This window comes from Balaenoptera ricei, chromosome 10 (assembly GCF_028023285.1).
Source record: "Balaenoptera ricei isolate mBalRic1 chromosome 10, mBalRic1.hap2, whole genome shotgun sequence".
Lineage (NCBI taxonomy): Eukaryota > Metazoa > Chordata > Mammalia > Artiodactyla > Balaenopteridae > Balaenoptera > Balaenoptera ricei.
In genome coordinates, this window is record NC_082648.1 from 8164506 (window position 1) to 8191170 (window position 26665).

At 35.4% G+C, this 26665-nt stretch overlaps 1 protein-coding gene across 1 annotated transcript; it reads right to left on the reverse strand.

Annotated features, from left to right (window-relative positions):
* Nucleotides 1-556: 556 nt before the first annotated feature.
* Nucleotides 557-24120, reverse strand: LOC132372990 (killer cell lectin-like receptor subfamily B member 1B allele A). Its single transcript, XM_059935287.1, has 7 exons — nucleotides 24067-24120; nucleotides 15264-15408; nucleotides 12171-12257; nucleotides 10364-10462; nucleotides 7923-8092; nucleotides 1480-1592; nucleotides 557-888 (listed from the first exon to the last, which is right to left on the reverse strand). Exons 1-7 carry the CDS (start codon nucleotides 24100-24102, stop codon nucleotides 771-773), a joined length of 768 nt encoding a protein of 255 aa, XP_059791270.1. The 5' UTR covers nucleotides 24103-24120; the 3' UTR covers nucleotides 557-770.
* Between the last annotated feature and the right edge of the window lie 2545 nt (nucleotides 24121-26665).

Here is a 26665-nt window from a genome sequence, read left to right on the forward strand (position 1 = left end):
GTACCTTTGTATTAAGATCATGAAAGGGGTGATGGAGAGAGGAGGACAAGTTTGAGAGAGATTTAATAAAAAAATAAATAAAACTTGGTGATATGAGATGGAAAGGGGATAGCAGCCTAGAGGTGTATGTGTGAGAGAGGGTAATAACAAGACCACAGCTGGTTTATAGACGGCATAATTGTCTTGTATGGCATACCCTTTATTGAGATATGGAGTGCTGGAAGATGGTTCCTTTTATGATGAAATTTAATGAATTATTTTTATATGTTGAATTCGGAGTACCTTTGGGATTGTAGATTTGCTGTGTTAAACAGGCAGGACGATATACAGGTCTAGTGATCAGGGAATGATCTGGGCTAGAGATATAACTTTGATAGGCATTGCATTGTATGTGGTAGTTGAAATCATGAGAATGTAGGTGATTAGCTAAGGATATCATAGAGGGAAGATGCAGAAAAGATAAAGACTGAAGTTCCAAAAATACTGGCAAAACAAGACGGATGATTGAATAACTACATTGATCATTCTCATGCAAAAATCTATTCATCATATCTACTCATTTTCTAAAACATTTTATTTTCTCTATTGCCCTTTCCACACTTCTGAGAAATAGTACTATACCCACGTGAATCATAAATGGACACACACACACACACACACACAACCCTCTAGGACACAGGCAACCCTCTGAACTTTCTTATGATCTGAGCTCAAGCTTCATGTGGTGTCTCTCAGTCAGACAAATAGAGACCAATTTTCTGCCGAGTGGATTACAGTTGACAAATCCACTGATGAAGTCTCTCACAACTTTCTTCAGCTATCTCAGTATAAGACACCAGGACACATTTCATACTCCTGGTCCGTGGCTTATTTTCTTTCTTTGAAAACCTATAGAAAGAAAGCAAATGGTTACCTTTACGTCATCCATGAATATATGCATATGTCAAGAGACTTAAAAGGAAATATTTTTTAATTTTTTGATGAAAATATAATCATTCAAACAATTTAAATACACAACAGTATGATGGGTAAAACAATTCTTCCCACTTTTAGCTTTATTTCTCCAAACCTCTCTCCAGAGAAGTTAATAGTTCATTAGAGATAGCTAAAATATTACCTCTGACTTTTTTATCATTTAAAAATTGATCACTGTAAGAAATAAGCAGAAAGTTATGTTTTGTAAACTAAACATGTGCACTCATAAGAGAGTTTATACTTGCTAATTTACCTTTTAGATAAAAAGACAAAATCAGGCAGTGGGGCAAATCCTGTTTCTCACATAAATCTTCTGAGTGGCTGGAGGGAGATTTCTTTTCGTTCTCAACTTTCTGTGTGAACCATTTTATAGAAATATTTATCAGACTGTAAGAGTCAGGAAATTTATACCTGTTCTATCAGTTCAGGGCCAACAATGTCAAACGTCTCTATCTTGTCACATACAATATGGGATTAAAACCACAAAAAATGCAACAAACTTACAGCTGGGGGTCAAAAGTGCTATCATCCACCCAGGTCCATAATTCCTCTCCAGGAGGGATCCTCAAACCAACCCAAAAGGAGGCTGAAGCATGTAGGTTCTGCCATAGGAAAGTCTAAAGAGAATAGGAAATGTTACATGAAACAAAGTGATTCTGACAGATGCAAGAAAAATATCGCATGTGCACCTTCTATGTGCTTGGCACTGCACTGGAAGCTGGGAATGAACAGGTTAGACATGCTTCATGCTTTCAAATAGAGCACAGTGGAGGGAAAAACTACTGCAACTCGATGGGATGACCGTTAAACAACAATTACGTACAATGTTAGTAGATACCAAAGCTGTGGAGTCCAGCTCCCTGATTTGAGTCTTAGCACTACTATTTACTACTACATATCTTTGCACAGTTATTCAATCTTTTTACTTCTGTATTTTTCCAATCACTAAAATTCAGATTGTAATAGTACTATATCAAAGAGCTATTATGGTTTTGTTAATAAATAATAATATTATTAAACTCTGCCTGGCACATAATAAATGCTCCTTGCATAAATGTTAATGATTACTACTAAATACAAGTATGAAATAATATCTAGAAGCAAGAGAATACACAGGGAAAGTTACAGAAAGAAAGCAATCTCTGAGTTGATGGGACACATACTGTTCATAGGTTTTTTTGTTTGTTTTTGTTTTTTTTTAAGATTTTTTTGGTGTGGACCATTTTAAAATCTTTATTGAATTTGTTACAGTATTGCTTCTGTTTCATGCTTTGGTTTTTTGGCCACAAGGGATGTAGGATCTTAGCTCCCGACCAGGGATCGAACTCACACCCCCTGCATTGGAAGGCGAAGTCTTAACCACTGGACTGCCAGGGAAGGCCCTGTTCATAGGTTTTTAATGTCTCTTTTTGTACAGTGACATAACCCCTGAGCCAAAGTATATGGCCAGCCACAATAAAGGTGATATTTCCCAGCCTCCCTTTTGGCTAAGTGTGACAATGTGACCTAATTTCTGACTAATGGGATAGAATGAACAAATACTGAAATTCTAATTAAGCATTTAAAGAGTAAGTTCATATCCTTCTATTCATCATTTTCTTCTCCCCTGATGGTTAGACTGTGAACTGTGATTGGTTCTAGTGGTGAACCAATCAGAAACAAGTAGACACAGCACCCTACTGATGGGAGCAGAAATCTCACAGCAGTTTAGACCACAATGTGAGTGACATAACTTATTACATATATTCTAAGATAGATCTTTCCCCTATTTTAACACTTTGACTTTGGAAACATTGAACAATCTATGGCTTATGGTAGTTGAATTGGCAGCTTAGTTTTTGCTTTTTAATTGCACTATTTCTTTTAAGGGTACTAATGATACATCTTATAATTGAAAGTGTCTTAGATACTGTGAATAAAGTAAACATCCATTTGTTTCAGCTACAGCAATTCTGGAACTCTGTCACATGCAGCTTAACTCATATGCTAAATGACAAAGCTGTTTGTTGGAAAATAGTCATTAGGCATATAAAAGAGAGAATGATGTTTCTCCACTGAATTATCTTTGCACTATGGTCAAAAGAAATCAGTTGACTATATTTGTGTGGGTCTATTTCTGGCCTCTCTATTCAGTTTTGTTGATCTATAAATCTCTTCTTTGCCAATACTATACCGTATTTATTAATTTAGCTTTATAGTAAGGCTTGAAATTGAGTAGTGTAAGTCTTCCATTCTCCTGCTTTCTTTGGGTTAGTTTGCTCTTTTCGTAGGGTTTTTTTTTTTTTTTTTAAGTAGAAGCTTAGAGTAATGATTCTACATTATCTTCTTTTCAAATATAAGCATTTGATGCTATAAATTTCCCTCTAAACTGCTTAAATTGAAACCCATGAATTTTGACATTATATTGTTATTTTCATTCAACTCAAAATATGTTTTAAAAAAATTTGCCCTGATGCTTCCTCTTTGAACCATACATTATTTAGAAGTGTGATGTTTAACTTTCAAATATGTGGGATATTTCGAAACATCTTTGTGTTTCTAATTTGCAGTTTAATTTTGTTATGGTCTGAGACATAGTCTGTGTGATATCTGTATTTAAAAATTTTTAGATCCCAAAATATGATCTGTCTTAATGAAAGTTCCTTGGAAAAAAATGTGTATTCTGCTGTTGTTGGATAGTATTCTGTAAAATCAGTTAGGTGTAATTGGTTGATAGTGTTGTTCAGATTTATTTATTTATTTGTTTGTTTAATTATTTATTTATTTATTATCTACTTGTTTTGTCAGTTACTCAGAGAAGAGTGTTGACATCTCCAACTATAATTGGGGATTTATCCATTTCCCCTTTCAGTTCTATCAGTGTTTGCCTTGTTGCATTCACCTGTATAATGGATCACTATAATGGGCTTTAAGGGCTAGAGGGTAGAATATTATGGGCTAAATTGTGTCTCTTCAAAATTCATTCATTGAAGCTCTAACCCCCAATACTTCATGTGACTGCATTGGGAGACACAGCCTTTAGAGAGGTGATGAACCTAAAATGTGGCTGTTAAGGCAGATGTTAATCCAATCTGACTGGCATCCTTATAAGAAGAAGAAATTTGGACACACAGAGAGACACAGATGCATGCATACAGAGGAAAAACCATGTGAGCACATAGCAAGAAGGTGGCCATCCACAAGCCAAGGAGAGAGACCTCGTAAGGAACCAAACGTGCCAACACCTTGATCTTGGATTTCTAGCCTTCAGAACTGTGAGAAATAAATTTCTGCTGCTTAAGCCATAAAGTCTGTGGTACTTTGTTTTGTTAACTCTAACAAACTCATACAATCCCTTTATTATTATGCAATACTCCTTTTTGTTCTTGGGAGTGTCTTGTTTTTTCCTTATATTTTTATATACCTCATATAGATTGTTGAAAATTGGACATCTGGTCTAGAACAGTAGAGACTGAGTTACATAGTTTTGTGCTTGGAAATGAACACACAGTTCCTCCTCCTAGGTCTTTAATGTGGAGTTTCAGTCAATCATTAAGTGACGGGCTAGATTTCGTATTTGTTGTTGCTATGGTTACCCTCACTGTCCCACAGGTTTCAAAAATCCTGTAATGATATCTGGTGTTTCGCTGGTTCCCAGCCCCCGACTTCCACCCACAGAGCAACGCCTCCTTAACCTTGACCATTTAATTTTTCCCTGTGCGGGTCTATTCTAATTTTTCTACTGTGTCTCAGAAAGGATCTCTGCACATTCTTATTTCTCTCTTGTCCTTTTCCCAGCAGTATTCTTCTTGACTTCTCATTTGAAAGTTGTTGGCTTGGTAGTAAAATGTGGTGAAGGGAGTGGTCTTTCTTGTTCCGATGATGCTTCGGGTTTAGGTAGGCACTGAATCTCTGTGTCTTCAATGTGTGGCTTTTCCAGTTCTGCTGTCCCTACCCTGGCTGTAGCTGTTGACCCAGTGTGTATTCTTGCCCCTCCCACAGGAGTATTTTTTCCCCTAACCCTCTTTGTCACCTACAATGACATTTCATCAGTTCCCTAAGGACAGCAGTGTTTGTCGCCCTTCTCTCCCCACACACACATTAAATTAAGCTTCTGTTCATAGTGCAGATAGCAGACAGGGAGAAGGGTCTTGGTGGAATTTCTTGCTACTTCGGTATTAACTGCTGTTTTCTTTTACCAGATCTGCACCACAATGAACACTTTCTTATGGTTCTTTCCAATCTTCCTTTGAGAGCCGTTGGGGTCTGTAGAGAAATAGCCTTCAAGAGACTGTAGAATTCCTCGATTTCTGCAGACCTTAGGAGCTTCACACTGTCCTGCCACCCTATACTCCTCCTTAACTCATTTTTTTCAATTATTTTGGCTGAACTCTTCTTTCCCATGTCTGGTGTCTGATTTTTCAATCGCAAGTAAGAGAGGATGTGTTTCCTCTCTCCCACAGGTGCCTGCTGCACCCTAGATTTCGGCTCTGCAACGTCAACTCTCCAATGGATTTGAAAAAAAGCTGGCAATTTAAAGTCAACTTAGCTTTTATTCATTGTAAAAGAGGTAGCAAAATTACTTCCAGATCTTTGCACATGGAGTGAAAGCCATAAATCTCCCTTGCTTTTTTTTTTTTTTTTTAAATGAAAGCTTCTTTATTTATTTTTGGCTGTGTTGGGTCTTCGTTTCTGTGCGAGGGCTTTCTCTAGTTGTGGCAAGCGGGGGCCACTCTTCATCGCGGTGCGCGGGCCTCTCACTATCGTGGCCTCTCTTGTTGCGGAGGACAAGCTCCAGACGCGCAGGCTCAGTAATTGTGGCTCACGGGCCTAGTTGCTCCGCGGCATGTGGGATCTTCCCAGACCAGGGCTCGATCCCGTGTCCCCTGCATTGGCAGGCAAATTCTTAACCACTGCGTCACCAGGGAAGCCCTCCCTTGCTTTTTAAAATACTTTTTCTCACCTCCTCTTGTTCTAACTCTCTCCCGTCCTCCTCCTCTCCTTTTTTTTTTTGCCATGTGAAGATGCATGTGTATTCTAGATGGACTAATAATTTTTTTGATCACCTTATCTTTAACTTATTTGGGAGCTGGAGAAGTATTTTCTAGAAAATTATTTTCTGTTTCATAGAGTAATTATTCTTCTGTAATAGATATTTTACCTGACTTTGGAGAAGTTTCAAATGGAGATACTTATGCAGTAATCCTATGCTGATTCCTTTTGTGTTTGTATTTATCTTTGAAAGGGAACAATTGTGTTTGGCCCATTCATTTGCTTAAGAACGTGAAGAGGTGTAACCTAAATTGGAGGAGGAAAATTCCCATTAAACTATGTTGTCTCAGTCCCACTTTTTTCCAAAATCTGGTTTCTTGATTGCCCAGGAGACATGTTTTTCCTGCATTTCAGCATTTTTGCCTTTGATGGTGAGCAGGAAATAGATAAGGTTTTTATGAAATCTTTCACCTGCTCTTTCTCCATGCAGTGATTTATTGCCTATTCCTTTCAGGGCATTCTTTTTTTTTTTTTTTTTAACATCTTTACTGGAGTATAATTGCTTTACAATGGTGTGTTAGTTTCTGCTTTATAACAAAGTGAATCAGTTATACATTTACATATGTTCCCATATCTCTTCCCTCTTGCGCTCCATCCCTCCCACCTTCCCTCAGGGCATTCTTATCAGATGTTTTCCAGTTGATACCTGCTTCCCCTTTTTTAAAATTGACCTCTAAGAGAAGAAAAAAGTCTCTTCTTAGTTCTTAATCTATTTTTGGATTTGGTTCATAACTGAACCAATTTGGACTGCATGTGACAAAGAGTTTTACAGTTTGATATTTGGGGTTACACTGGTTACACGGAAGATAGTTTACTTCTCTTTTTGTTTTTCTTGTTGTTGTGGATTTCTGTGAAACTCAGGATTTTTTTCTTTCCCCCTCAAAAGTTTCAACAGCTGCCCTGTTGTAAATAACTCCAGATGGCTGTTGTTCAACCAGGATTGTAAAGCACTGCTAGTCATTGAGTTTTCTGAAACTGAGCCTTTGACATAGCTTGTGATTCCAACATACTAATTCTTATGCTGAACCTTTATTTGATGTTTGCCAGTCGTGGTGGCGCAGTGGTTGAGAGTCCGCCTGCCGGTGCGGGAGACATGGGTTCGAGTCCTGGTCCGGGAGGATCCCACATGCCGTGGGGCGGCTGGGCCCGTGTGCCACAGTTACTGGGCCTGCGCTCTAGAGCCCACGAGCCACAGCTGCTGAGCCCTCGTGCCGCACCCACTGAAGCTCATGTGTGTAGAGCCCGTGCTCCGCAGCAAGAGAAGCCACCGCAATGAGAGGCCTGTGCGTCCCAAGGAAGAGCAGCCCCTGCTCGCCGCAACTAGAGAAAGCCTGCGTGCAGCAGCGAAGACCCGACGCAGCCAAAAAATAAAAAATAAATAAATAAATTTATAAAAATGAAATCAATACTGGCCTTATTTAGAAGGTTTAGTGTCCAACCTACTTGTAGCAAAATTTCAATCTAAATTAAGCCAGAGCTAGAAAAATACTATTTTTCTTCAACAAAGAGCAAAACCTAATGAGAAGGATTATGCTGTATTTCCTTTCCCCCAACATCATCTTTAATTTCAGCTGCCATGCAATCTGATTACAACCCTTGTGAGCAATGGATTAAACATGGGAGATGAGATAGATATTTTATGTCATACATTTAAAATGAAATCTGGTAAACAGTGGGGATCCCTTGTAGAGAAGAACTTAGGTATATAATACCAAATGAATTCCTCTTATACCTAGCCAAAACAAAAAAAGAAGCCTAAGATAATAATATAGTTCAATGATTCATTCAACCAATAATTGTGTAGTTAATAGCAATGAGGTTTAAAAAATTAATTTCACAGAAATTTTCAAATTTGTAACACAAAGAAGGTATTGCAGTTGCGAAGGATGCTATAATCTCCAAATTTTATATCTCACCATATCAATGATGTCTCGGATCACCATGAGATGTGAATTTTTCATGACACAGTCATTTTTACTTTCATTCCAAGATTTCTCACTTTCAGCAACCCAGTAACATTTCCCCCCATGTAGCTTCCAGTCTTCAGAGGGGCATGATTTACTAGCAGTAGAAGAGTTGAAAGAAACTGGAAGGAAAAAGGATAAGTAATTAAAAGGAACTTGTGACTGTATCCCTAATACTGTGTGCATACTAATTAAAGCTTCTCAAAATGTGTTAAATTATGGCCTAAGCTTTCTTTGACAAAAGTAAGTGCTTTTCTCCAGGTGGATTTGGAAAAAATAAAGATTAACAGAATTGCAACATGTGTATATTGTTTCTTTCTCTCTTTCTTGTTTCTTTTTTCTTTCTCCATTTACTACTGGGCATATACCCTGTAGTGGGATTGCTGGGTCATATGGTAATTCTATTTTTAGTTTTTTAAGGAACCTCCATACTGTTCTCCATAGTGGCTGTATCAATTTACTTTCCCACCAGCAGTGCAAGAGGGTTCCCTTTTCTCCACACCCTCTCCAGCATTTGTTGTTTGTAGATTTTCTGATGATGCCCATTCTAACTGGTGTGAGGTGATACCTCGTAGTTTTGATTTGCATTTCTCTAATAATTAGTGATGTTGAGCAGCTTTTCATGTGCTTCTTGGCCATCTGTATGTCTTCTTTGGAGAAATGTCTATTTAGGTCTTCTGCCCATTTTTTGATTGGGTTGTTTGTTTTTTTAATATTGAGCTGCATGAGCTGTTTATATATTTTGGAGATTAATCCTTTGTCTGTTGATTCATTTGCAAATATTTTCTCCCATTCTGAGGGTCTTTTCGTCTTGTTTGTAGTTTGCTTTGCAAAAGCTTTTAAGTTTCATTAGGTCCCATTTGTTTATTTTTATTTTTATTTCCATTACTCTAAGAGGTGGATCAAAAAAGATCTTGCTGTGATTTATGTCAAAGAGTGTCCTTCCTATGTTTTCCTCTAAGAGTTTTATAGTGTCTGGTCTTACATTTAGGACTCTAATCCATTCTGAGTTTATTTCTGTGTATGGTGTTAAGGAGTGTTCTAATTTCATTCTTTTACATGTAGCTGTCCAGTTTTCCCAGCACCACTTATTGAAGAGACTGCCTTTTCTCCATTGTATATCCTTGCCTCCTTTGTCATAGATTAGTTGACCATAGGTCAATACAAGCCTACCTCAAGAAACAAGAAAAATCTCAAATAAACAATCTAACCTTACACCTAAAGGAACTAGAGAAAGAAGAACAAACAAAACCCAAAGTTAGTAGAAGGAAAGAAATCATAAAGATCAGAGCGGAAATAAATGAAATAGAAACAAAGAAAACAATAGTGAAGATCAGTAAAACTAAAAGCTGGTTCTTTGAGAAGATAAACAAAATTGATAAACCATTAGCCAGACTCATCAAGAAAAAGAGGGAGAGGACTCAAATCAATAAAATATTATTTTATTAAGATGAAACAAATTTAGAGTTGGTATCCTTTCCTGATGGATTGAAACTAGGATTCTAGGACCTGTTATAGATAGGATTATCTGTAACAATATAAGGATTAGAAAACAAGTTAGACAGAATTTAAAGCTAGAGGTTTATTAAATACCACCATTACCACCTGTATCAAGGGTATAGGAGTACAGTAATATGCTTTTGTTCTGGGGATAATGTCCCACAGAATTTGCCCTCATAGTCTCACTAGTTAAAAAAAATTAAAGTTTTTAGAATGTGGTCAAGGGGGGTTGGGGACATGAAAATCTATTTTAAAGTTTTAATGAATTCCTAGAATTTGAATGTACACTATAACATGGACTGGTAAGTCTTTCTAATAGAATTATATATGGATGTTCAAAAAAAGAAAGGTATATCGTTTTTCAATATAGAATTAAATTAATGGATTAAAAATAATAAAGAAAACAGCTGGAAAGAAAAAGAAAACAGAAAGGACAAATGACTGAGTGTCTTCTTGACTTTAAAAAGTAGGTAAATACATTCAGATGAGAAAGCAAGATAAAGATTACCATTTACATTTTTTTACATGTAATAACATTAAGAATTGACAAAAAGCTACCTGACATGATCATGAATTTTAAGAATGAAAATATTTTGATCACATTCTGCACCCGCACATGTCCCAAAAGAAGTTAAAAACAGAAAATGCAATTATTCCAATATAATACCTCTATATTCATTTACATCTCATTATATAAGCTTATTTTTCTCATTTGTCTTGGATCTTTAAATATTTTTGTCAAGGACTGTAATAGGTCCCTGAAAAACAATGATCTAAACCATCCCTCGCTAGGGGTAGAGGAATCTCCTCTTTATTCAGATATACCCAAGTAAACTCCACACTACTGTCCATACTTGTTTACCCAGGAATTAGGCAATATAAAATAACATTACCTATTGAAGTGCTTGTTTCAGATTTATTTTGCCCAGTACAGTATTTCTCTTTTGATTCATTATTTACTTTAGTATGTCTTGCAGATTTGAACTGGATAACTAATAAAAGAAGAAACATATTTTCTGTATTAAATACAAAGCAGAAAATCATTGGGCTCTAGAGACTCTGAAGTTCATTAATGTGGAAACTCCATAGTAATTTAAATGATTAAAAATTTAGAGGGAAAAACAACATTACTTTTTCCAAGATTTGGATGTTCCTTTGCAAGCATTCTTGTTAATCTTATTAATGTTAACTTTAGGGGAATTGGAAAAATATGATCTGGGACCAGAAAGATACTCACTTGTTTTTTTTCTGGAGTTTTCATATTTATTTTAATAAACACAAAATAACCAGCTCTGGATATAAGCCTCATTTGGATAGTTTGTGCTTTGTGAGTTCTTATTAACTGTATCATGTATCATTTGATTCATGGAAAGGGTTTTATGTGTTTTGATTTCAGTTCATGATTCTGTTCCTTTTGAGATTGTGCATGTAAATCCTACACATAGAAGGGTAGGGTGAGCCCAGAGTATTTTTCTACCATGAAGAAGACTGCTCTCTTTCTGATGGCCACTTAACTGAAATTACTTTTGGTAATTTATAATCTCACAATAGTGTGTATTAGGCAATTAAATCTTTAAAATCTATTGTAGTAACAAACAAATCTGTTTTACTAACAAAAAACTGTTTTGATAACAAACAAATCTATTATTTTATAACAAAAAGAAACATAGCAGAGATAGTTTCTTGTTTTTTGTTTATTGTTTTGGCCCCACTGCCTGGCATGGGGGGATCTTAGTTCCCTGACCAGGGATCAAACCCATGCCCTCTGCAGTGGAAGTGTGGAGTCTTAACCACTGGACCACCAGGGAAGTCCTAGCAGAGATGTTTAATGTTAAGTATTTTTGCTTCCTCCCCTCAATGTTAAAGCCCCAATTCAGCTATTGACTAGTTACATTAAACTAGTCAAACCACTTATCACTCTGGGCTTTGGATTGTTCACCTCAAATGGAGGTTTGACCTTGCTGATTTCTAGAGCCCCATTCAGTTCTAGAATTCTATGACTCTGCCTAATGACCTCGAATTACTAATGACATTCATAATTACTAATATCATTCACAAGGGCAACATAGGTAGACATGGCCTTTGTCTGTTCTAGAGTTTGGTTTAATCTGGAAATCTGAATTCCTTAGAATATATATATCATCTGGGAATTTTTCTCCAAGCATTTATTCAATAAAATATTAAAATAATTGTCACATGAAATTGGGCTATGTTTAGCTATATCCACAGTATATGAGTATAATTTTAAGATCCTTGATTGAATTGATTGATTTTAGACAAATTTCCCATCCATGAATACAAGATTGATGATGATGTCCAGTAGTAACTAATATGAATAAGCTTAAACAGAAATATGCTTTGTTATTTAATTTGCTTTCACTGACCACAGTTTCAGAGAAGATGGTGTATAACTCACGATCAACTGCATTGGGAAATGCATTGTGCATAAAATGCACTTTATGATTTTGGTCATAAAATATAAATCTAATCTCTTTCCTTTATCAATGAAATGAATCCATAATATGTATTATATCACAAGCTGAAGTTCTATGGAAAATCTCTAATTTTAATTGTGTATCAAATTTCATGCTTTTTGTGAAGTTATAATGTATAGGAACCACTTGAACAGCAAACACAATTACAATAGGTGGTGCTAAAATAATACTTTGGGATAAATAAATGGTATTGATAGTTACTTACCAAGAATGCTCAGCACAATTACTATTACAAGAAGGATGATAATCATTGCACATCCAACTTTCAGGAAAATTCCATGGTGGTGAGAATCTATAAAATTGGATAGATTTCACTAATAAGCCCAGTAAATAATTCCTTAGGTAGTAAGAGGTAGGGAAAGGCTGAATAAACTTTGTCAGTTATGGTCTTGAGTTACTTTCCTTTGAAATATGTAGATCCAGCTTCCTTTTACACACACACACACACACACACACACATACACACACACACAGCATATTTGGTCCCCTGGTTTGTGAAAAGGGGGACCTAGAAAACTGTGGATAGATGTAACTTTTTCCTTGTTGATTTACCATACGTATTCCTCAATATTAATCTTAATTATGATTTACTCTCTGTATCCCTAAGTTTTTATATAAGACTGTGAAATTCCCCAGTCTCTAATAAGCTTACTGACAACGCTCACTTATTTGGATTGATCTGTTCTTTTATGCCTCCTCCTTTATACAATACACCTATTTCCTGTGACATGTAATTGTAATTTCATAAAATCATACGTTTTAAAATAAAAGTAATTTTAGGGCTAATCTTGTCCAACATTCGCGTGTTAAAAATGGGGATTTCAAGTCCACAATCACACAGTTACTTGATAGCAGAGCTGAGACTGTACCTTGGGTCTCTTGACTACCAAAATTAGTACTGTGTTCACTATCTACTCTGTCTCTTGTACTCGAAAGATAAATAAATCATAAAAAGAAACTGGCATTTTTAGCTTTGGGTTGATAGTTAAAACCAATAGGCTCTTATCCCAAATAGTTACAGTATATCAATTCCACTAGATATGTGATATATACACACACACATACAATATACTGAGAGTGTACTACTATAACTGATGTTGAAATATAACCAATTATAAAACCAAGTGTCGAGACATTAACCTGAGTGTTTATTTAGTGGAATCCTATTATAGAGTGTTTTGTCCACATTATTATTGTTATTAAGTAAAACATCTTTAGTGAGAATTTATTAATTCTCAAAACACTAAAAGAAGTCCATGTATTTTCTTTTATTAGGCAAAACAATGCAAAGTATACCAGTCAAGGCCATCACCAGAAGAATGTGATAATATCGCAATACACATTTCTAGTGTGAAGAACTGGGATTACAGACCTAAAAAGCTGGAGAATAAAGCATCAGAGTTCATGAAAGGACTAATATAAGGGGTACTAGGTCATTCTTTTAGGCCCCTGAAGTAAAGGTTATAAAAGCATGAATTTCTGAATCTTAGCCTGGGATATTCTCAGTGGAATCATATTTTGTTACTGAGTTTTCACTCAGTGTCATGGTGATAGCCCTCTTTGTTTTATATCTTGGAGAACTGATGAACCTACAATATTTAAAGTGTTTAGTATAAATGAGATCCATTTATTTAGTCATCCATTTATTCATCCGCCTACCAAGCATCTATCGATTGCCTGCTTTGTACTTAGTACTGTGTGAGGTGCTGGGTATACAAAGATTAAGAGATTAGGGAGAGGGTTTCAACACACAGGAGGCTCTGAAATGGGAAGGAATATGGTAATTTTAAAGAGGAAGAGAAAGCCAACAACCAGAGCAAAATAAGTGAAATTCACCAAGCTTAGATGAGAAAGGCCAGGGATAATTGTGTACGACTCTGTAGGACATTACAATCCAATGTATCAAATAGTTCTTTCCCTCTTCACTGATATGACACATGAGAACAGAAGTTGCGTTTATCCACAACAGAGACATGCAGTGAAAGAATAATATGATATTTGACTTCTGGTCATAAGCATGACTGCAGGTAGATAATTTAATTTTTATATATTCATATATCTTCATTTTTAAGATTACAATATTGGACTGGACAGAATTAAAGATGTTGTCCCAAAATCTTTAAACCAGGAAAAGAGTAATGTCCTTCCCATAAACAGAAGAAATTAAATCCTGGAATGTAGAATCAAAAATACTGGTTTTGTTGCTTGAACTGAGTTAAAATAACCTCTAGAAAAATGGACCAATTATATGAGATTTTGGGGGAATGGGGGAATAAGAGTACAGTTCTAGTGCATGTTATTTTTCAAACGAAGTTCCATTAACTCATATAAAATGAAAGCTCCCAGTCTATTGAGAAAAGAAAGCAGAAAAGCCTCTATTGCGCAGGTTAGAGAGAGAATATTTAAACACAGGAAATAACAGACTCTTGCAGCTGGAGAAAGCAACTCATCAGATCCACTTGAAAACTGCAAACGCATAAATATAGAAGAAAAAATACATTCTTGGGAAATAATAGAAAAGCAAAACATCAGATTCACTCCACAAGGACAAAGCACTATGAGGAGACTTTAAGTTATTCAAACATTTTAATAAACTTTACAATATAAAAATTCTTACCCTAGAGAAGAGAATATAAATGCAACATGAAAATTTCCCTAATGCTTCATGTATAAATACACTGGATTTGAAAATCTATTATTTCTGAGGTGGTTTGTGATTAAGGTTACAATCTTATCTTTAGCTGTGTGCCTATCTACTCATGTTCCAAAAATATTCTATTACTCAGACAGTCATTAATTCTAAACTTCAGGAAATGAAATAGTAACATCATATGTCTCTTTAGTTTAGCTTAACATTTTTATCTTACCAATATGCAAATTCCAAAAGGCTAAATAACAATGTGAATAATTACCAGGGATATTTTTCTCAGTGTAAATGAGTTGATCATATTATTTTAAAAGGGCAGATTTGATTGGCGATGAGTAAAGCTGTAGAGCAGAAAGGGGTTATGAGTTTTGATGTCACCATGGGAGTATAATAAATGTTCACCACAAGAAATATAAGGAATAGAGGGTCTATGAAAACCAAAAGCCAAGTTCTACATATTAAGATTAAAGTTACAATTAACTTTATAATACTTGGTGTCATTAAAAACATTCACTCTTATTCTTGCATTCAGTAAGTTTTGCTTTGAATCCAGTCTCCTATTTCCAATAAGACAAATACAGACACAGGACAGAAATAAGGGAGATTAAAAGCAAAACTTGAATTTTAATAAGAGTTCTAAATCCAACTTACCAGATCTCTGACGTGAAGATGAATGTTCTGAAGATGAATGTTTGATATCAGCATAGACTATATCTCCAGCCATTGCATATATTAAAAAGAGAGAAAAGTCACAAGTAGTAGTCTGCTGAAGGAGTCTCATATTTTTGCAAACTTCCTGTAAGTGAGATAAATTGAGATGGATGATTTCCTTCCCCTCTCCCAAGCTTGGTGGGTTTCCCCAGTGAATAAAAGATAAGAGCAATGTGTTCAGCCTTATCAATCAAGGCAATAGATTTTTGAACACTTGCATGATATAGAAGAAAACTACTATCCATGCAGTATTTTCTTGCTCTTCAGTTAGTTTTCTGCCTACATTTGGAATAATTTTAACGTTTAATAATACTACAGAAGATATTGCATCACTTTCCTCTATAAACCACTTCCTCTTTTAGCTAAGAAATATTCTCTGGCAGAAGCTCTTTGACCTTCTATCATTTTCTCCAAAGTGGAATAGCAATTTAGAAGGGAGGACAAGAAAAAAAGAGGGTTTTTAATATGAATGTAATAGAAAGAATTGATAGACTCCGCATCTTGAAATGCACTGTAATTACCTAGGTAATACTTTAAAAATACCCTTAAAGCTATTTCTTCTCTTCTATGCTTTATAGTAATAACATCAAAGTAAGTTGAGGCATAGATTATGCAGTGGGTTTCCAAACTGAAAAATAATCTATATGAGATAGAAATAACTCTATGTCAAAATAATTCAAGGTTCTGTCATAAAAGAAAATGAATCTCATTTTTAAATGAGTTTCACAGAAATTTACCATTGAATGCAATGTATTAAGCATAGATTTTAATCTCCCATTTCTTCTAAAACTCCACTAAAATTATATTAAAGGAATAAAAATGTATGAGTTCAAAACAATTAAAAAAATGAACGGCTTCTAACAGATGAAAAAATTCAGCGAATTCCTGGAAAATGGAGAGTAGATGGAGATGTGATAATTGATGGAACAAAGCAAAAGAAAGTGAAGCCTAGAATATTCAGAGGTAAATAACTGAGGAGATAGCCCAGCTACCCATGAAGCCCTCATAACACTCAGAGCTCAGAAGTGGCAGGTATGAAAAATGACAGGAGACATTAGCTGATAGCCAGTAGGGTTGATTTCCTCAAGATCCACCCAAATGCACTGCATAGAATTATTTAAACTGTAGTCACCTCTCCAAGACCCCAGTCAAAGTAATTTAACCTACATTAATCAAATAGCTAGAGAACATATCTTGGCTTCTTGACATGTAGGGCGTCTCTCAGTATAAAGACTAACCCCACAAGGCTTCTGACCTTGAAGGTCAGCCTTGAACACCAACCTCTGTCTCCTAACACCACTTTGACACTCCCTCTTTTCTGGGCTGTTATAACACTTTATATGTTGATCTGCATTTTATATACGAAAAACTGACTTTGAGAAGTTACATGCAGATGGTTTGCATAACCATTTTCAGAGTGGGGATTTGAACTCATCACAAACTGAATCCAAAGCCCAGGCCATAATACAATAATGCTTTCTAGATTTTGAGGGTAAGAATCATGTTTTATTATTCTTGCTATTTCCATCATTCAATCTATGCCTGAAACATAATAGACACTTAGTAATTATGTGTTGGATTACCCAATCAGTTAATGCTACACTGAATTTTATTACTGGAGTGTAACATTCCATAATGAGAGCAATTACCTTTGACTAAGAAGTAGACTTCCAATCATATGAAAGGTAGTATTGATGATCTAGCCATATACAACTAAAACAAATACTAGCATGTGGAGAACCTATTATAAGTGATATAATAAATCCTTGGAATTTACAAATTTAATATTAATGATCCCTGTCTCCTCTCTCTGCCCCCAAGTAACAAAGGGTATGCATTATGTAGTAATCTATAAATTCGATGAGATATGGCTTTTAATTGAGTGTCATAATCCCTATAGGTAGGGCTTGCTCGGCCAGAAAGACCATTTATATAAAGTCAACTTGTGGATGAATTACATAATGGAATGTTAAAAGTAGCAATGCCTTGGAATGCATGTTATTAAGTAATCCAAATAAAACACGTCTGGAAACAAAATAAAGCTGTTTAGTTAAATAGTCTAAACTCATCAAATGCTCATCAGCAAAGATGTGAAAGGGTAACAGATATTTAGTTAAGCTGCTGTATTTTAGGTATTATGTGTCCATAGTGATATTTTCAAATTTGGTGACACAACTTTCCTGGGTATAACTTTTTTGAATGTCAAGTTTAAGCATTAGTGATTTAAATATGTGGTGTTATCATTATTGGTAGATACTACTTCTAAATAATGGAGTAATACGTACTTGAAATAAACTTTATCACTGCCCTAACATTAATAATAATTTTGTCAATCACTTTTCTGTGCATGGATTCCAAATCGAATTCTCAATCCTAGCCTATTTCCTGGAGTACAAGTCCTCATTTCCAACTGCTTTTCGGTATGTCAAACTCGAAACAATCAAACAATCAAAAGTAACCCAGACTTTACTGCTCTTTCCACTGTGTCACCTCTTTCTTTTGTTGGCTCCCTTCCTTTGGAGAAACTCGGGCTTAATATCTTTCCTTTGATTCCCGCTTCTTTCACTTTTCGAAGTTACGTGTGGGTGAGTGATGGAGGGTGGCATATAATGTCATTCATTTGAGTTGAAGGAGTCTTCTTCAACTTAGATGAACTTGTGACAAAGAACATGCTCAGAGAAGATAGTGCCATCTGGAATCAGGAAGAACTTAGTGAATGATTGAAAGTTTACCAATCAGAAAAGTAATTCCTCCTGTGCTTGCTGGCAAGAGTGGAAAGCAGAAAGTGTTTTCTCTGAATACTTCTGAGGGGAGAGAAAATTTTATTTTGCAGATAAATATCTACTTTGGAATACAGAGACAGGAAAAGAATTATGTGTCCTATGTTATATTTGTATTCGTGTGTATGTATGTGTATGCATTTTTAGGGTCAACAATATATGATATATGTTTTTTAAAAAGCATATGCTTGTATGCATGCATGAAAAGATTTAATTTTATATAGAAATGACATGTCTTTTGCCTTTTTCAGTAATCTACAACACTGTCAAATATTCTAGGCTAGTGGTTCTCAACCTTGACTGCACATTGAAATTTCCTGGAGAGTTGTGTGTTTTTTTTTTTTAAATACAGATATCTGGACTTCACATGAGACTTAAAAAAAAGTTTTCATTTGTCTGCATCAGAATTTTTAAAATCTCTCCTATATGTGATTCTATATATAGCCAGAGATGAAAACTGTCAAGCTACCACACATGAGTTTAGAGTGATGTACAGGTTCAGCAATAAGGAGAAGAAAAACTCAGGCAGCTGTAACAGGAGCAGAAATAGCAGCGCTGGTGAATAAGAGACCACGTTTCCTATATGCCAAACCAACAACAATGACAAGGTCCATCATTTTTCCCACACCAGGGGAACTCCTTAGTAGTAGAGGCCAGATCTGAGGGAAAAACATGACTCAAAAGCTGGCTTTGATTTCTTTTTCAAAACAGGATCCACAACTCAATGTGAACTGAAGGAAATGCATCTATGGATTGGTTTTGGTCCATGGGTGCCCAGGTGTCTCCATGACCTAGAGAGTGTGTCTTGGAAATTCAATCTACAGAAATAAAACAACAGAGGCAGTGTGTATAGAAATAACACTTACCTTACACTGGAGGAAAAGTAGATAGATGTTTGAGAATTTTCATTGGTTATTACAGCACATTAATTAATTTGAGAAGTATGATGTTGCATGTTACAGGTCCTAAATCTGGAGATTCTACATTTAGTAGGAGTACAGGATAGTCAGTATTTTCTTATTTCAACCACCAATTTGTGCTCTGTTGTGGCACAGCAATATTTTTGGAAGTAACTGACTATATGTTAACTTAGATGGGCCTTAAGGATCTGTTTACTTAATGTTTACTTAGGGACTTTTAAAGAAAAGATCAAGATGTTTTGGTGTGTTGCTTACTTCTGGAGGAGTTCACTATATCCCTAAACTAATGGAGATGCTGCAATCTAAGTTAGCATCCTTGAAAGAAAAGAAGAAACAGAAGCCACGTAAGAGATGTGGCTACTAATCCCAGACAGGAAATATTTACCAATGGTGATTTAAAACAGTGAAAAAAGTTCTTCTGAGAGGAAAAATAATAGTACAGTCAGTTGCATTATATTTATGTAACATGTTCATACTGATATAATTCACATGATGTGTGTATTCTGGATATTTCATATAAATGGAGTCATACAATATGTAGCCTTTTGTGTCTGGCTGTTTCATTTAATGTTTTCAAGGTTCATCCAGATTGTAATATGTATCAGTACTTCATTCTTTTTTATAGCAGAATACTATTCCTTTGTATGGATATACCACATTTTGTTTATACATTCATCAGTTGATAGACATTTGATTTATTTCCACTTTTGGCTTTCATTAATAATGCTGCTATGAGTTTTTGTGTGAACAAGTCTTCAGTTCTTTTAGATATATACTTAGAAGTGGAATTGTTGGGTCATTTGTGAACTCTATGTTTAAACTTTTGAAAAATTGCCAAATAGTTTTCTGCTGAGGCTGCACCATTATACACTGTCATCATCAATGTATGAGTATTTCATTTCCTTCACTTCCTCATCAACACTTGTTATTTTTCACCTTTTCAACTATAGCTGTCCTACTGGGTGTGAAGTGGTTTTGATTTACATTCCCCTAATCCTTTGGAGCACCTTTTCAGGTACTTATTGGCCCTTTGTATATATATCTTCTTGAAAGAAATGTCTTTTCAAATTTTTGTCCACTTTTTAATGCGGTTATTTGTCTTTTTGTTTTCAAATTGTAAGAGTTCTTTGTGTATTCGATTCAGATGAATGATTTGCATATATTTTCTTTAATTTCTTCAATTTTTTATTTTCGTTTTCTTAATAGTGTCCTTTGATGCTATCTTATAAAATTAGGATAAGCATGTTAATTTCTGCAAAAAGACAAGGTTTTGATAGGGATTACATTGTATCTGCAGATCAATTTGGGGGGTTATTGCAATCTTAATAATATTATGTTTTCCAATACACCTACACAGAGTCTTTCCTTTATTTAGATCTTCTTTAATCTATTTCAATGATGTTTTGCATTGTCCAGGGTAAAACTCTTGAACTTCTATTAAATTTATTCTTCTGATGCTATTGTAAATAAAAAAAATTAAAATTTAATTTCTGGATCATTCATTGTTAGTGTACAGAAATAGAATTGATTTTTGTATATTGATTTAGCATTCTGTAATTTTGCTGAACTTATCAACTCTAACCATTGTTGTGTTTTTGTGGATTCCATAGGATTTTCTTTATACAAGATCATCTCAACTGCAAATAGAGATCTTTTTACTTTTAGCTGGGTATATATCTTTTCTTTTCTTTTCTTTTCTTTTTTTTTTTTTTTTGCATCATTGCCCTGGCAAGAACCCCCTGCACAATATTGAATAGAAACCAGGTTGAATTATTATTAAAGATTTGCTTTCCAACATTGGGGCAAGGAGTTCTTGTTACATATAACAGAGACTTAGTCTCTAGATTGGAAACCACTAAAGTTTGTTTACATAGTTCTTTTAGATAAGAGTTTTTGCCAAGGTTATCTTATTTCATTTCTTCTCTGGGTTAGAGGTGCTTAAGTTTTCATCTAAACATACATTGATGGGCCATAAATCTGACTTAGAGACATGTACACACTTCTGAGATCCTGGAGGTGAAGAGAAATACAACAACTGTGTGGAACTATGTTTCCCTTAATCAGGGGAGGGGGACTGCATGCTTTATGATGTATACATTTTCAGTTATGGTTTCTGTAGTTACGTTTTTGGAAGGGAAGGTTTTTATAGTTAGTATGAAAAGGAGAATGTGCTCATATGGCCCAAACATTTAACATCTTTGTATGCTAGCTGCATCATTTCTATCATTTCAGGGACTGTTTTCATTTACACAGTTACTTCGCATTGTTCACATTTCCTGCTTTTTGGCATGTTAGGTAATCTCTGATTAGATGCTGGATATTGTGATTTTATGTTTAGAGTTGCCTGATTTTGTGCTCTGCATTTAAAGAATGTTAGTTTTGTTGTCTTCATTTGAAGAATATCAGGCAGTTGAATTACCTGCAGATAAGTTTAACAATTTTGAAACCTGGTTTTAATTTTTGCTAGGTACTGGCTAATGTAGCCTTCCCTTCAGGGATAGTTTATTCCTATTACTAAAGTCTGATGCTTCTATACCGAATAGCCCTGATGATCACTGATGACTCTCCATTTTGGCTGTTACGAGCATGAATGTCTCCCCATCCTGTCTGAGCTCTGAGAATTGGTCTGCAGATAACTAATTCATTGTTATGTATCCAGCTTTGTGCATTTTCATTCTATGTATAAGCATAGTAGTATTCAGCAGAATCAGGAAGGATTTTTTTGGGGGGGGGGGTGGGGGGATGGGGGGAGGGGGGGATGGGGGGGAGGGGGGGAACTCTCCCAACAACTTACAGCTGCCTCAGGCTCCCAAAGCCCTTATCTTTGCCTCCTCTTTCATTGAGGCTGCTAGCTCTCTTTGGATGGTCCTTCCTGCTTCCATGTTATGGAAAATTACCCCCAGTGAAATCTGGGGTCATGTTAGTGTTCATCTTTTTTGTTTCCCTTTTCTGAAGGAACACAGTCTCGACCTCTCCATTGTATAATGTCTGAGAGCATTTTTGCATGTATTTGCTAAATTTTCTAATTGATTATAAGTCTGATTCTTGTTAATCCATTGTGGCTGACGGTGCTATACATTTTAAACACATTTTCTTTCATATTACATTCTATAAACAAGTGTTTTTTAAAAGTGTATATTACATGGGTAAATTGTTTTGTTTCATTTTTTCTATATTATTTGGTTACAAGTTTCCAACACAGTCCATTGCAAGCATGCTGGATTTGGGATTTTAAAAGCCTGGGCCTGAGTCTTGACTTCAAAATGTAGTAGCTAAACAACTCTGGACAAATTTATCTCTTTAATGCCGAAGTTGTAATCTACAACAGATATAATAATATGAAAGTACTATTGTATGATATAGAACACTATAACATGTAATAAACTATATAAATATTGCTATTTTCCTCTTACACACCACTGGCTTCCTTTGACATTTACCCTACTATTTCTCTAACTTCTTCCTTACCCTTTTATGGTGCTTTATTTTATTTTTCCCCTTCCATTAATCTGGTGTTCTAAAATAGGCATTTTTGTGTTTAGAAAAAGAGACTAAAAATAATAATGCTTAAGGAAGAATGGTTATTTAATAATAACTTGTATGCATTTTTAAGAATTTGGAAAAGTCCCTTTTTTCTACCAGTTATTAAAGTTCAATGAAGGAAAATAGGATACAACAGCACAATAAAAGATGAATGTCAATAATGGTAAATGTCAAAGACACAGAACAGATAATATAGTGTGTTAAGTAATTAACCACATTTCGGGGAGTAACTAAGAAAAGGAAGTTGCGCAAATCAGGAATGTCAGACAGTCACAAAAAGAAGAAATACGTTCTAAAATAAAGAGCAAAATTTTACCTTAAAAGAAACCATTGAATCATCAATTTCAAGTACACACAGAGAGATTGAGTTTTAAGCAAAAGTGGAGGGACGACCAGTAGTTTCAACAAGTAAGTAATGTCAAAAATACCTGAGACATTCATTTAGTTATCAGCACAGAAATTTGATCAAAATAAGGTCAAGACAGTTTTGTCAACAAAGACAACATACGTATCAGAGAGAGAGAAATTACAGTTTTCAGTAATTTGTCTGAATGTGTTTTTTTTTTACACATGTGAACTTGAAATATAGTTTGACTGAATATAATTAGATTGGTATCACATTTCCTCTGAATTTGAGTGGCACTTTCTGTCAGATGACATACTGTTATTAAAAAATACAATATCTTTCCAATTTCTGATCCTATTCCTGGATTTATATGTATGTTGAAGGTACGTATCTATTTGCAGATAGATAGACAGATATCTCCAAATATTTTCTGCTCAGGGAAACATTGGGTGTATTTCTATTAGTAGATTAATTTTCATGAAATGTTATATAAAGTTTTTAAAATTTTAACAAGTTTATGGTAAAGATATTTACATAAATACAGTAACCTCCATTTACATTAAATCTGTAAATATATTCTGGTAATTGTATCAGCTAAAAGCTAACATTTATTTAGATGATTTTGTGTTTCAGACATTAGCTCATTTAAACCTCATAGCATTGCAACAAATATAAAAGCTAGGTGATTTTATTATCCCTATTTATTGACGAGAAAGCAAAGTAACTTACCTAACATCACACAGAAGGATAGGAGCTGAGCAGAAATTTGAAACATTATTTGACACCAGTGCATGTGAACTCAATGGCTAAACTCACGGGCTTCTCCTAGAACTGGAAGCTGAGATTTTAGTGAGTTAGACACCCATTTACTAACATTTAATATGTGAAACAAAAAATTATCCAACAGAGCATGCACGAGGTTCTATTGCAGCCTGGAAGTGAGTCCGAGAGAAAGTGAAACTTGCAATGAGATGTGAACATTGAAGAAAAAAGAGCACTTAGTTTTATTAAGAAATAAACCTGATGAATAAGTGGACTAACCACATGGAAATGTGCCATAAAGAAGTGCTTTCAGGATATGCAACAATTTGTGTTAGGCTGGTTTCCCTTGTCATTCCAAGCTTTCAAAAAGTTTCCAAAAGATAGAATCGTACCGTTTGTAGTCTTTTATGTCTAGCTTCTCCCCTCATCAGATTTTCGATACTTATTTGTGCTGTCGCAGGTGTGATGAGTTCAGAGCTCCATGGTGCAGCCGCACCACGATTTATCTGTTTTACAGTGGATAGACATCTCCGTTGTTTCCAGTTCGGGGCTGTGATGAATAAAACTGCTATGAAGTTTTTGCACCTTTCTTTGGACGCATATCACATTTATTTTTGTTAGCAGATAAGTGGACTTTCTGGATGAGGCATCTATATGTTCAATTTTAGTAGAGACTGCCAAACCAAGGAAGTAGTCATCAATTTACACTCCCTCCAGAAGTTTTCTTTTCCAACTGATGTAAATTCTCACTGGCATTTAGTATTCTCAGTTTTTGTTTTTGTTCATTTCTTTTTATAAAAAAAAATTGATGTTGTAGTAGGTGTGCAGTCACTCCTTTTAGCTTTGATTTCCATTCCTCTGATGACAAACTTGAGGGTTTTGAAAAGCTGATGTGCCATTTTGATGTCCTTTTTTATGCAATGCCCTTTCAAGTTTTTTGCCCCTTTAAAAATTAGTGCTGTCTGTCATTTTCTTATTGATTTCTCAGTTTTTTTAAGGTATAAATCCCACAGTCTTTGCTAAGGGAACCTGGGTGGCTATTGAGACACAGCTTCAGCACTCAGGCACACAGTTAAAATTTTTCGTTAGCCTTCACTTCCTATTGCTACAGTCTCAAGGTCAGTCAGAGGTGAGACCTTTGGGCCTTTTCAAATCATTCCTGGACATGCACACGTTACATGTGTATGACATTCCAGATTCCCAGGAATAGGTTCAAAGCCCACTTTTCAAAATCCACATGCAACAACACAAATAAGTATCAAAAATCTACTGATGAGCAAAGTGTTTCCTTTTAAATGTTGGTCAGCTTTTTGTCTCCACTGTTACTATTGCTGCTTTAGAAAGTGAAGCAATAGTCACTGATGTTTTTGACAAAACTTATAGGAATTAGGGAAAGAGTAGATGGTTTTTAAAGCATCTCATCTGAAGATGAACAGGCAAGCTTTAGCAACAGGGTGGCAGCTGAAGGAAAAAAAATGTCATGTCGGTAGGGGGCGCTGTGTGACTGCGGTTGCCATAAACAGTAACAGCAATGAAATCTGATATATTCAATTTTAAATATTCTATATTTTTATGTGCCTAAATAAGCCATATTTTCTCAGTGTCGAATTGTCTGGGTATGAGTCCTAGATCTGAAATGTAAAGGCTTTGGGCAAAATACTTCGTTTCCTTATGACTTGGTTTCCTTGCATATAAAATGAGATCTCAATTAACACCTAAATCCTAGGGTTGTTGTGAAGATTAAGTAAATTGATCATATATAAAGTATTTAGTCCCTGACATATAGAAGCACCGAATAATGTTGGTTATAACCATAGCTATATTTTTATTATGTTTATTGGAACAATATCATCATTCGATGCAAACTTGTGTTACTTTTATATTTTTGGCGCTTTGGATAACACAGGGAGCAAATGTCCTCAAACTTAGCAAAGCAGTGTGAGTTGAAGACTGCACCACATGGAATCAGGTATAATTCAGCAAAATGTAACTAATGGAAAGCCTGGAACAACAGTTAAGAGTGAGAGATATTAAGCAACAAACAAGTTTTTAAGCACTCCCCAAGAACTTTGGTAATTATTCAGAAGAGATTTCTTAAAGGCAGCAGGAGAGTTCAAGTAGTCTTATTTGGTTATTCATAAAACGCATGGATAATCATTCACTAGGTGATACCAACCCTGTCCCCACTGAGAGCAACCTGTAAAGTAGGTAAAATATTTTAAACCATATTAAAGGTATCAGTGAGATAGAAAGTAGTGAAGAATAACATAATGCAAGTCCAAGAGAAAGTTGAAACCTGAAAAGAAGAGCTGCTTTTCCTATAGAAGATTTTCAAAGACAGACAAAGAAGCCGAGTTCCTGAACAGGGCTTTGGGGTCTTAGAAGCAAGGGTAACTCTGTCTTCAAGCAGGGGTAAGGGACTGAAAAATCAGTATATCTCGCTGGGTTGGTTCACCAAAATCTATACCCAAGGACAAGATTTTCCAACCTTGGAACTATTGACAATTTGAGTCAGATTATTCTTTGCTGTTGGGGGGTGTCCTGTGCGTTGTATGACGTTTAGAAGCATCCCTTCATCCCTTACTTCTACCTTCTAGATGCCAGTAGCAAGCTTCCCTCCACCTTTACTCCATACCATGTTGAAGAACCAAAAATATCTCTAGACATTGCTAAATATCCTTTGAGGGACAAAATCCTCCCAGGTTGAAAAACACCACTCTAGGAGTAAGGTTGATTTGAGAGTAGACTGGTCTTTGAAGGAGGCGGAGCTCAACTTCAAATTCCTTCAGTCTCTAAAGAGTTAAAGGAAGTGATCCCAGATTGTTAGTGACCGCGATGATTTGCTGGAAGCAAATTTAACTTCTGCAAGATATCAAAGAAAAATTGTACTGAATAAGTTGAACAGGAGAGGAAGACTTTACTCAAGACTATTGCAATAAGTGAAGAAATTGAGGTCAATTCTGTTGAAACAAACGGCAAGAAGATTTTCAA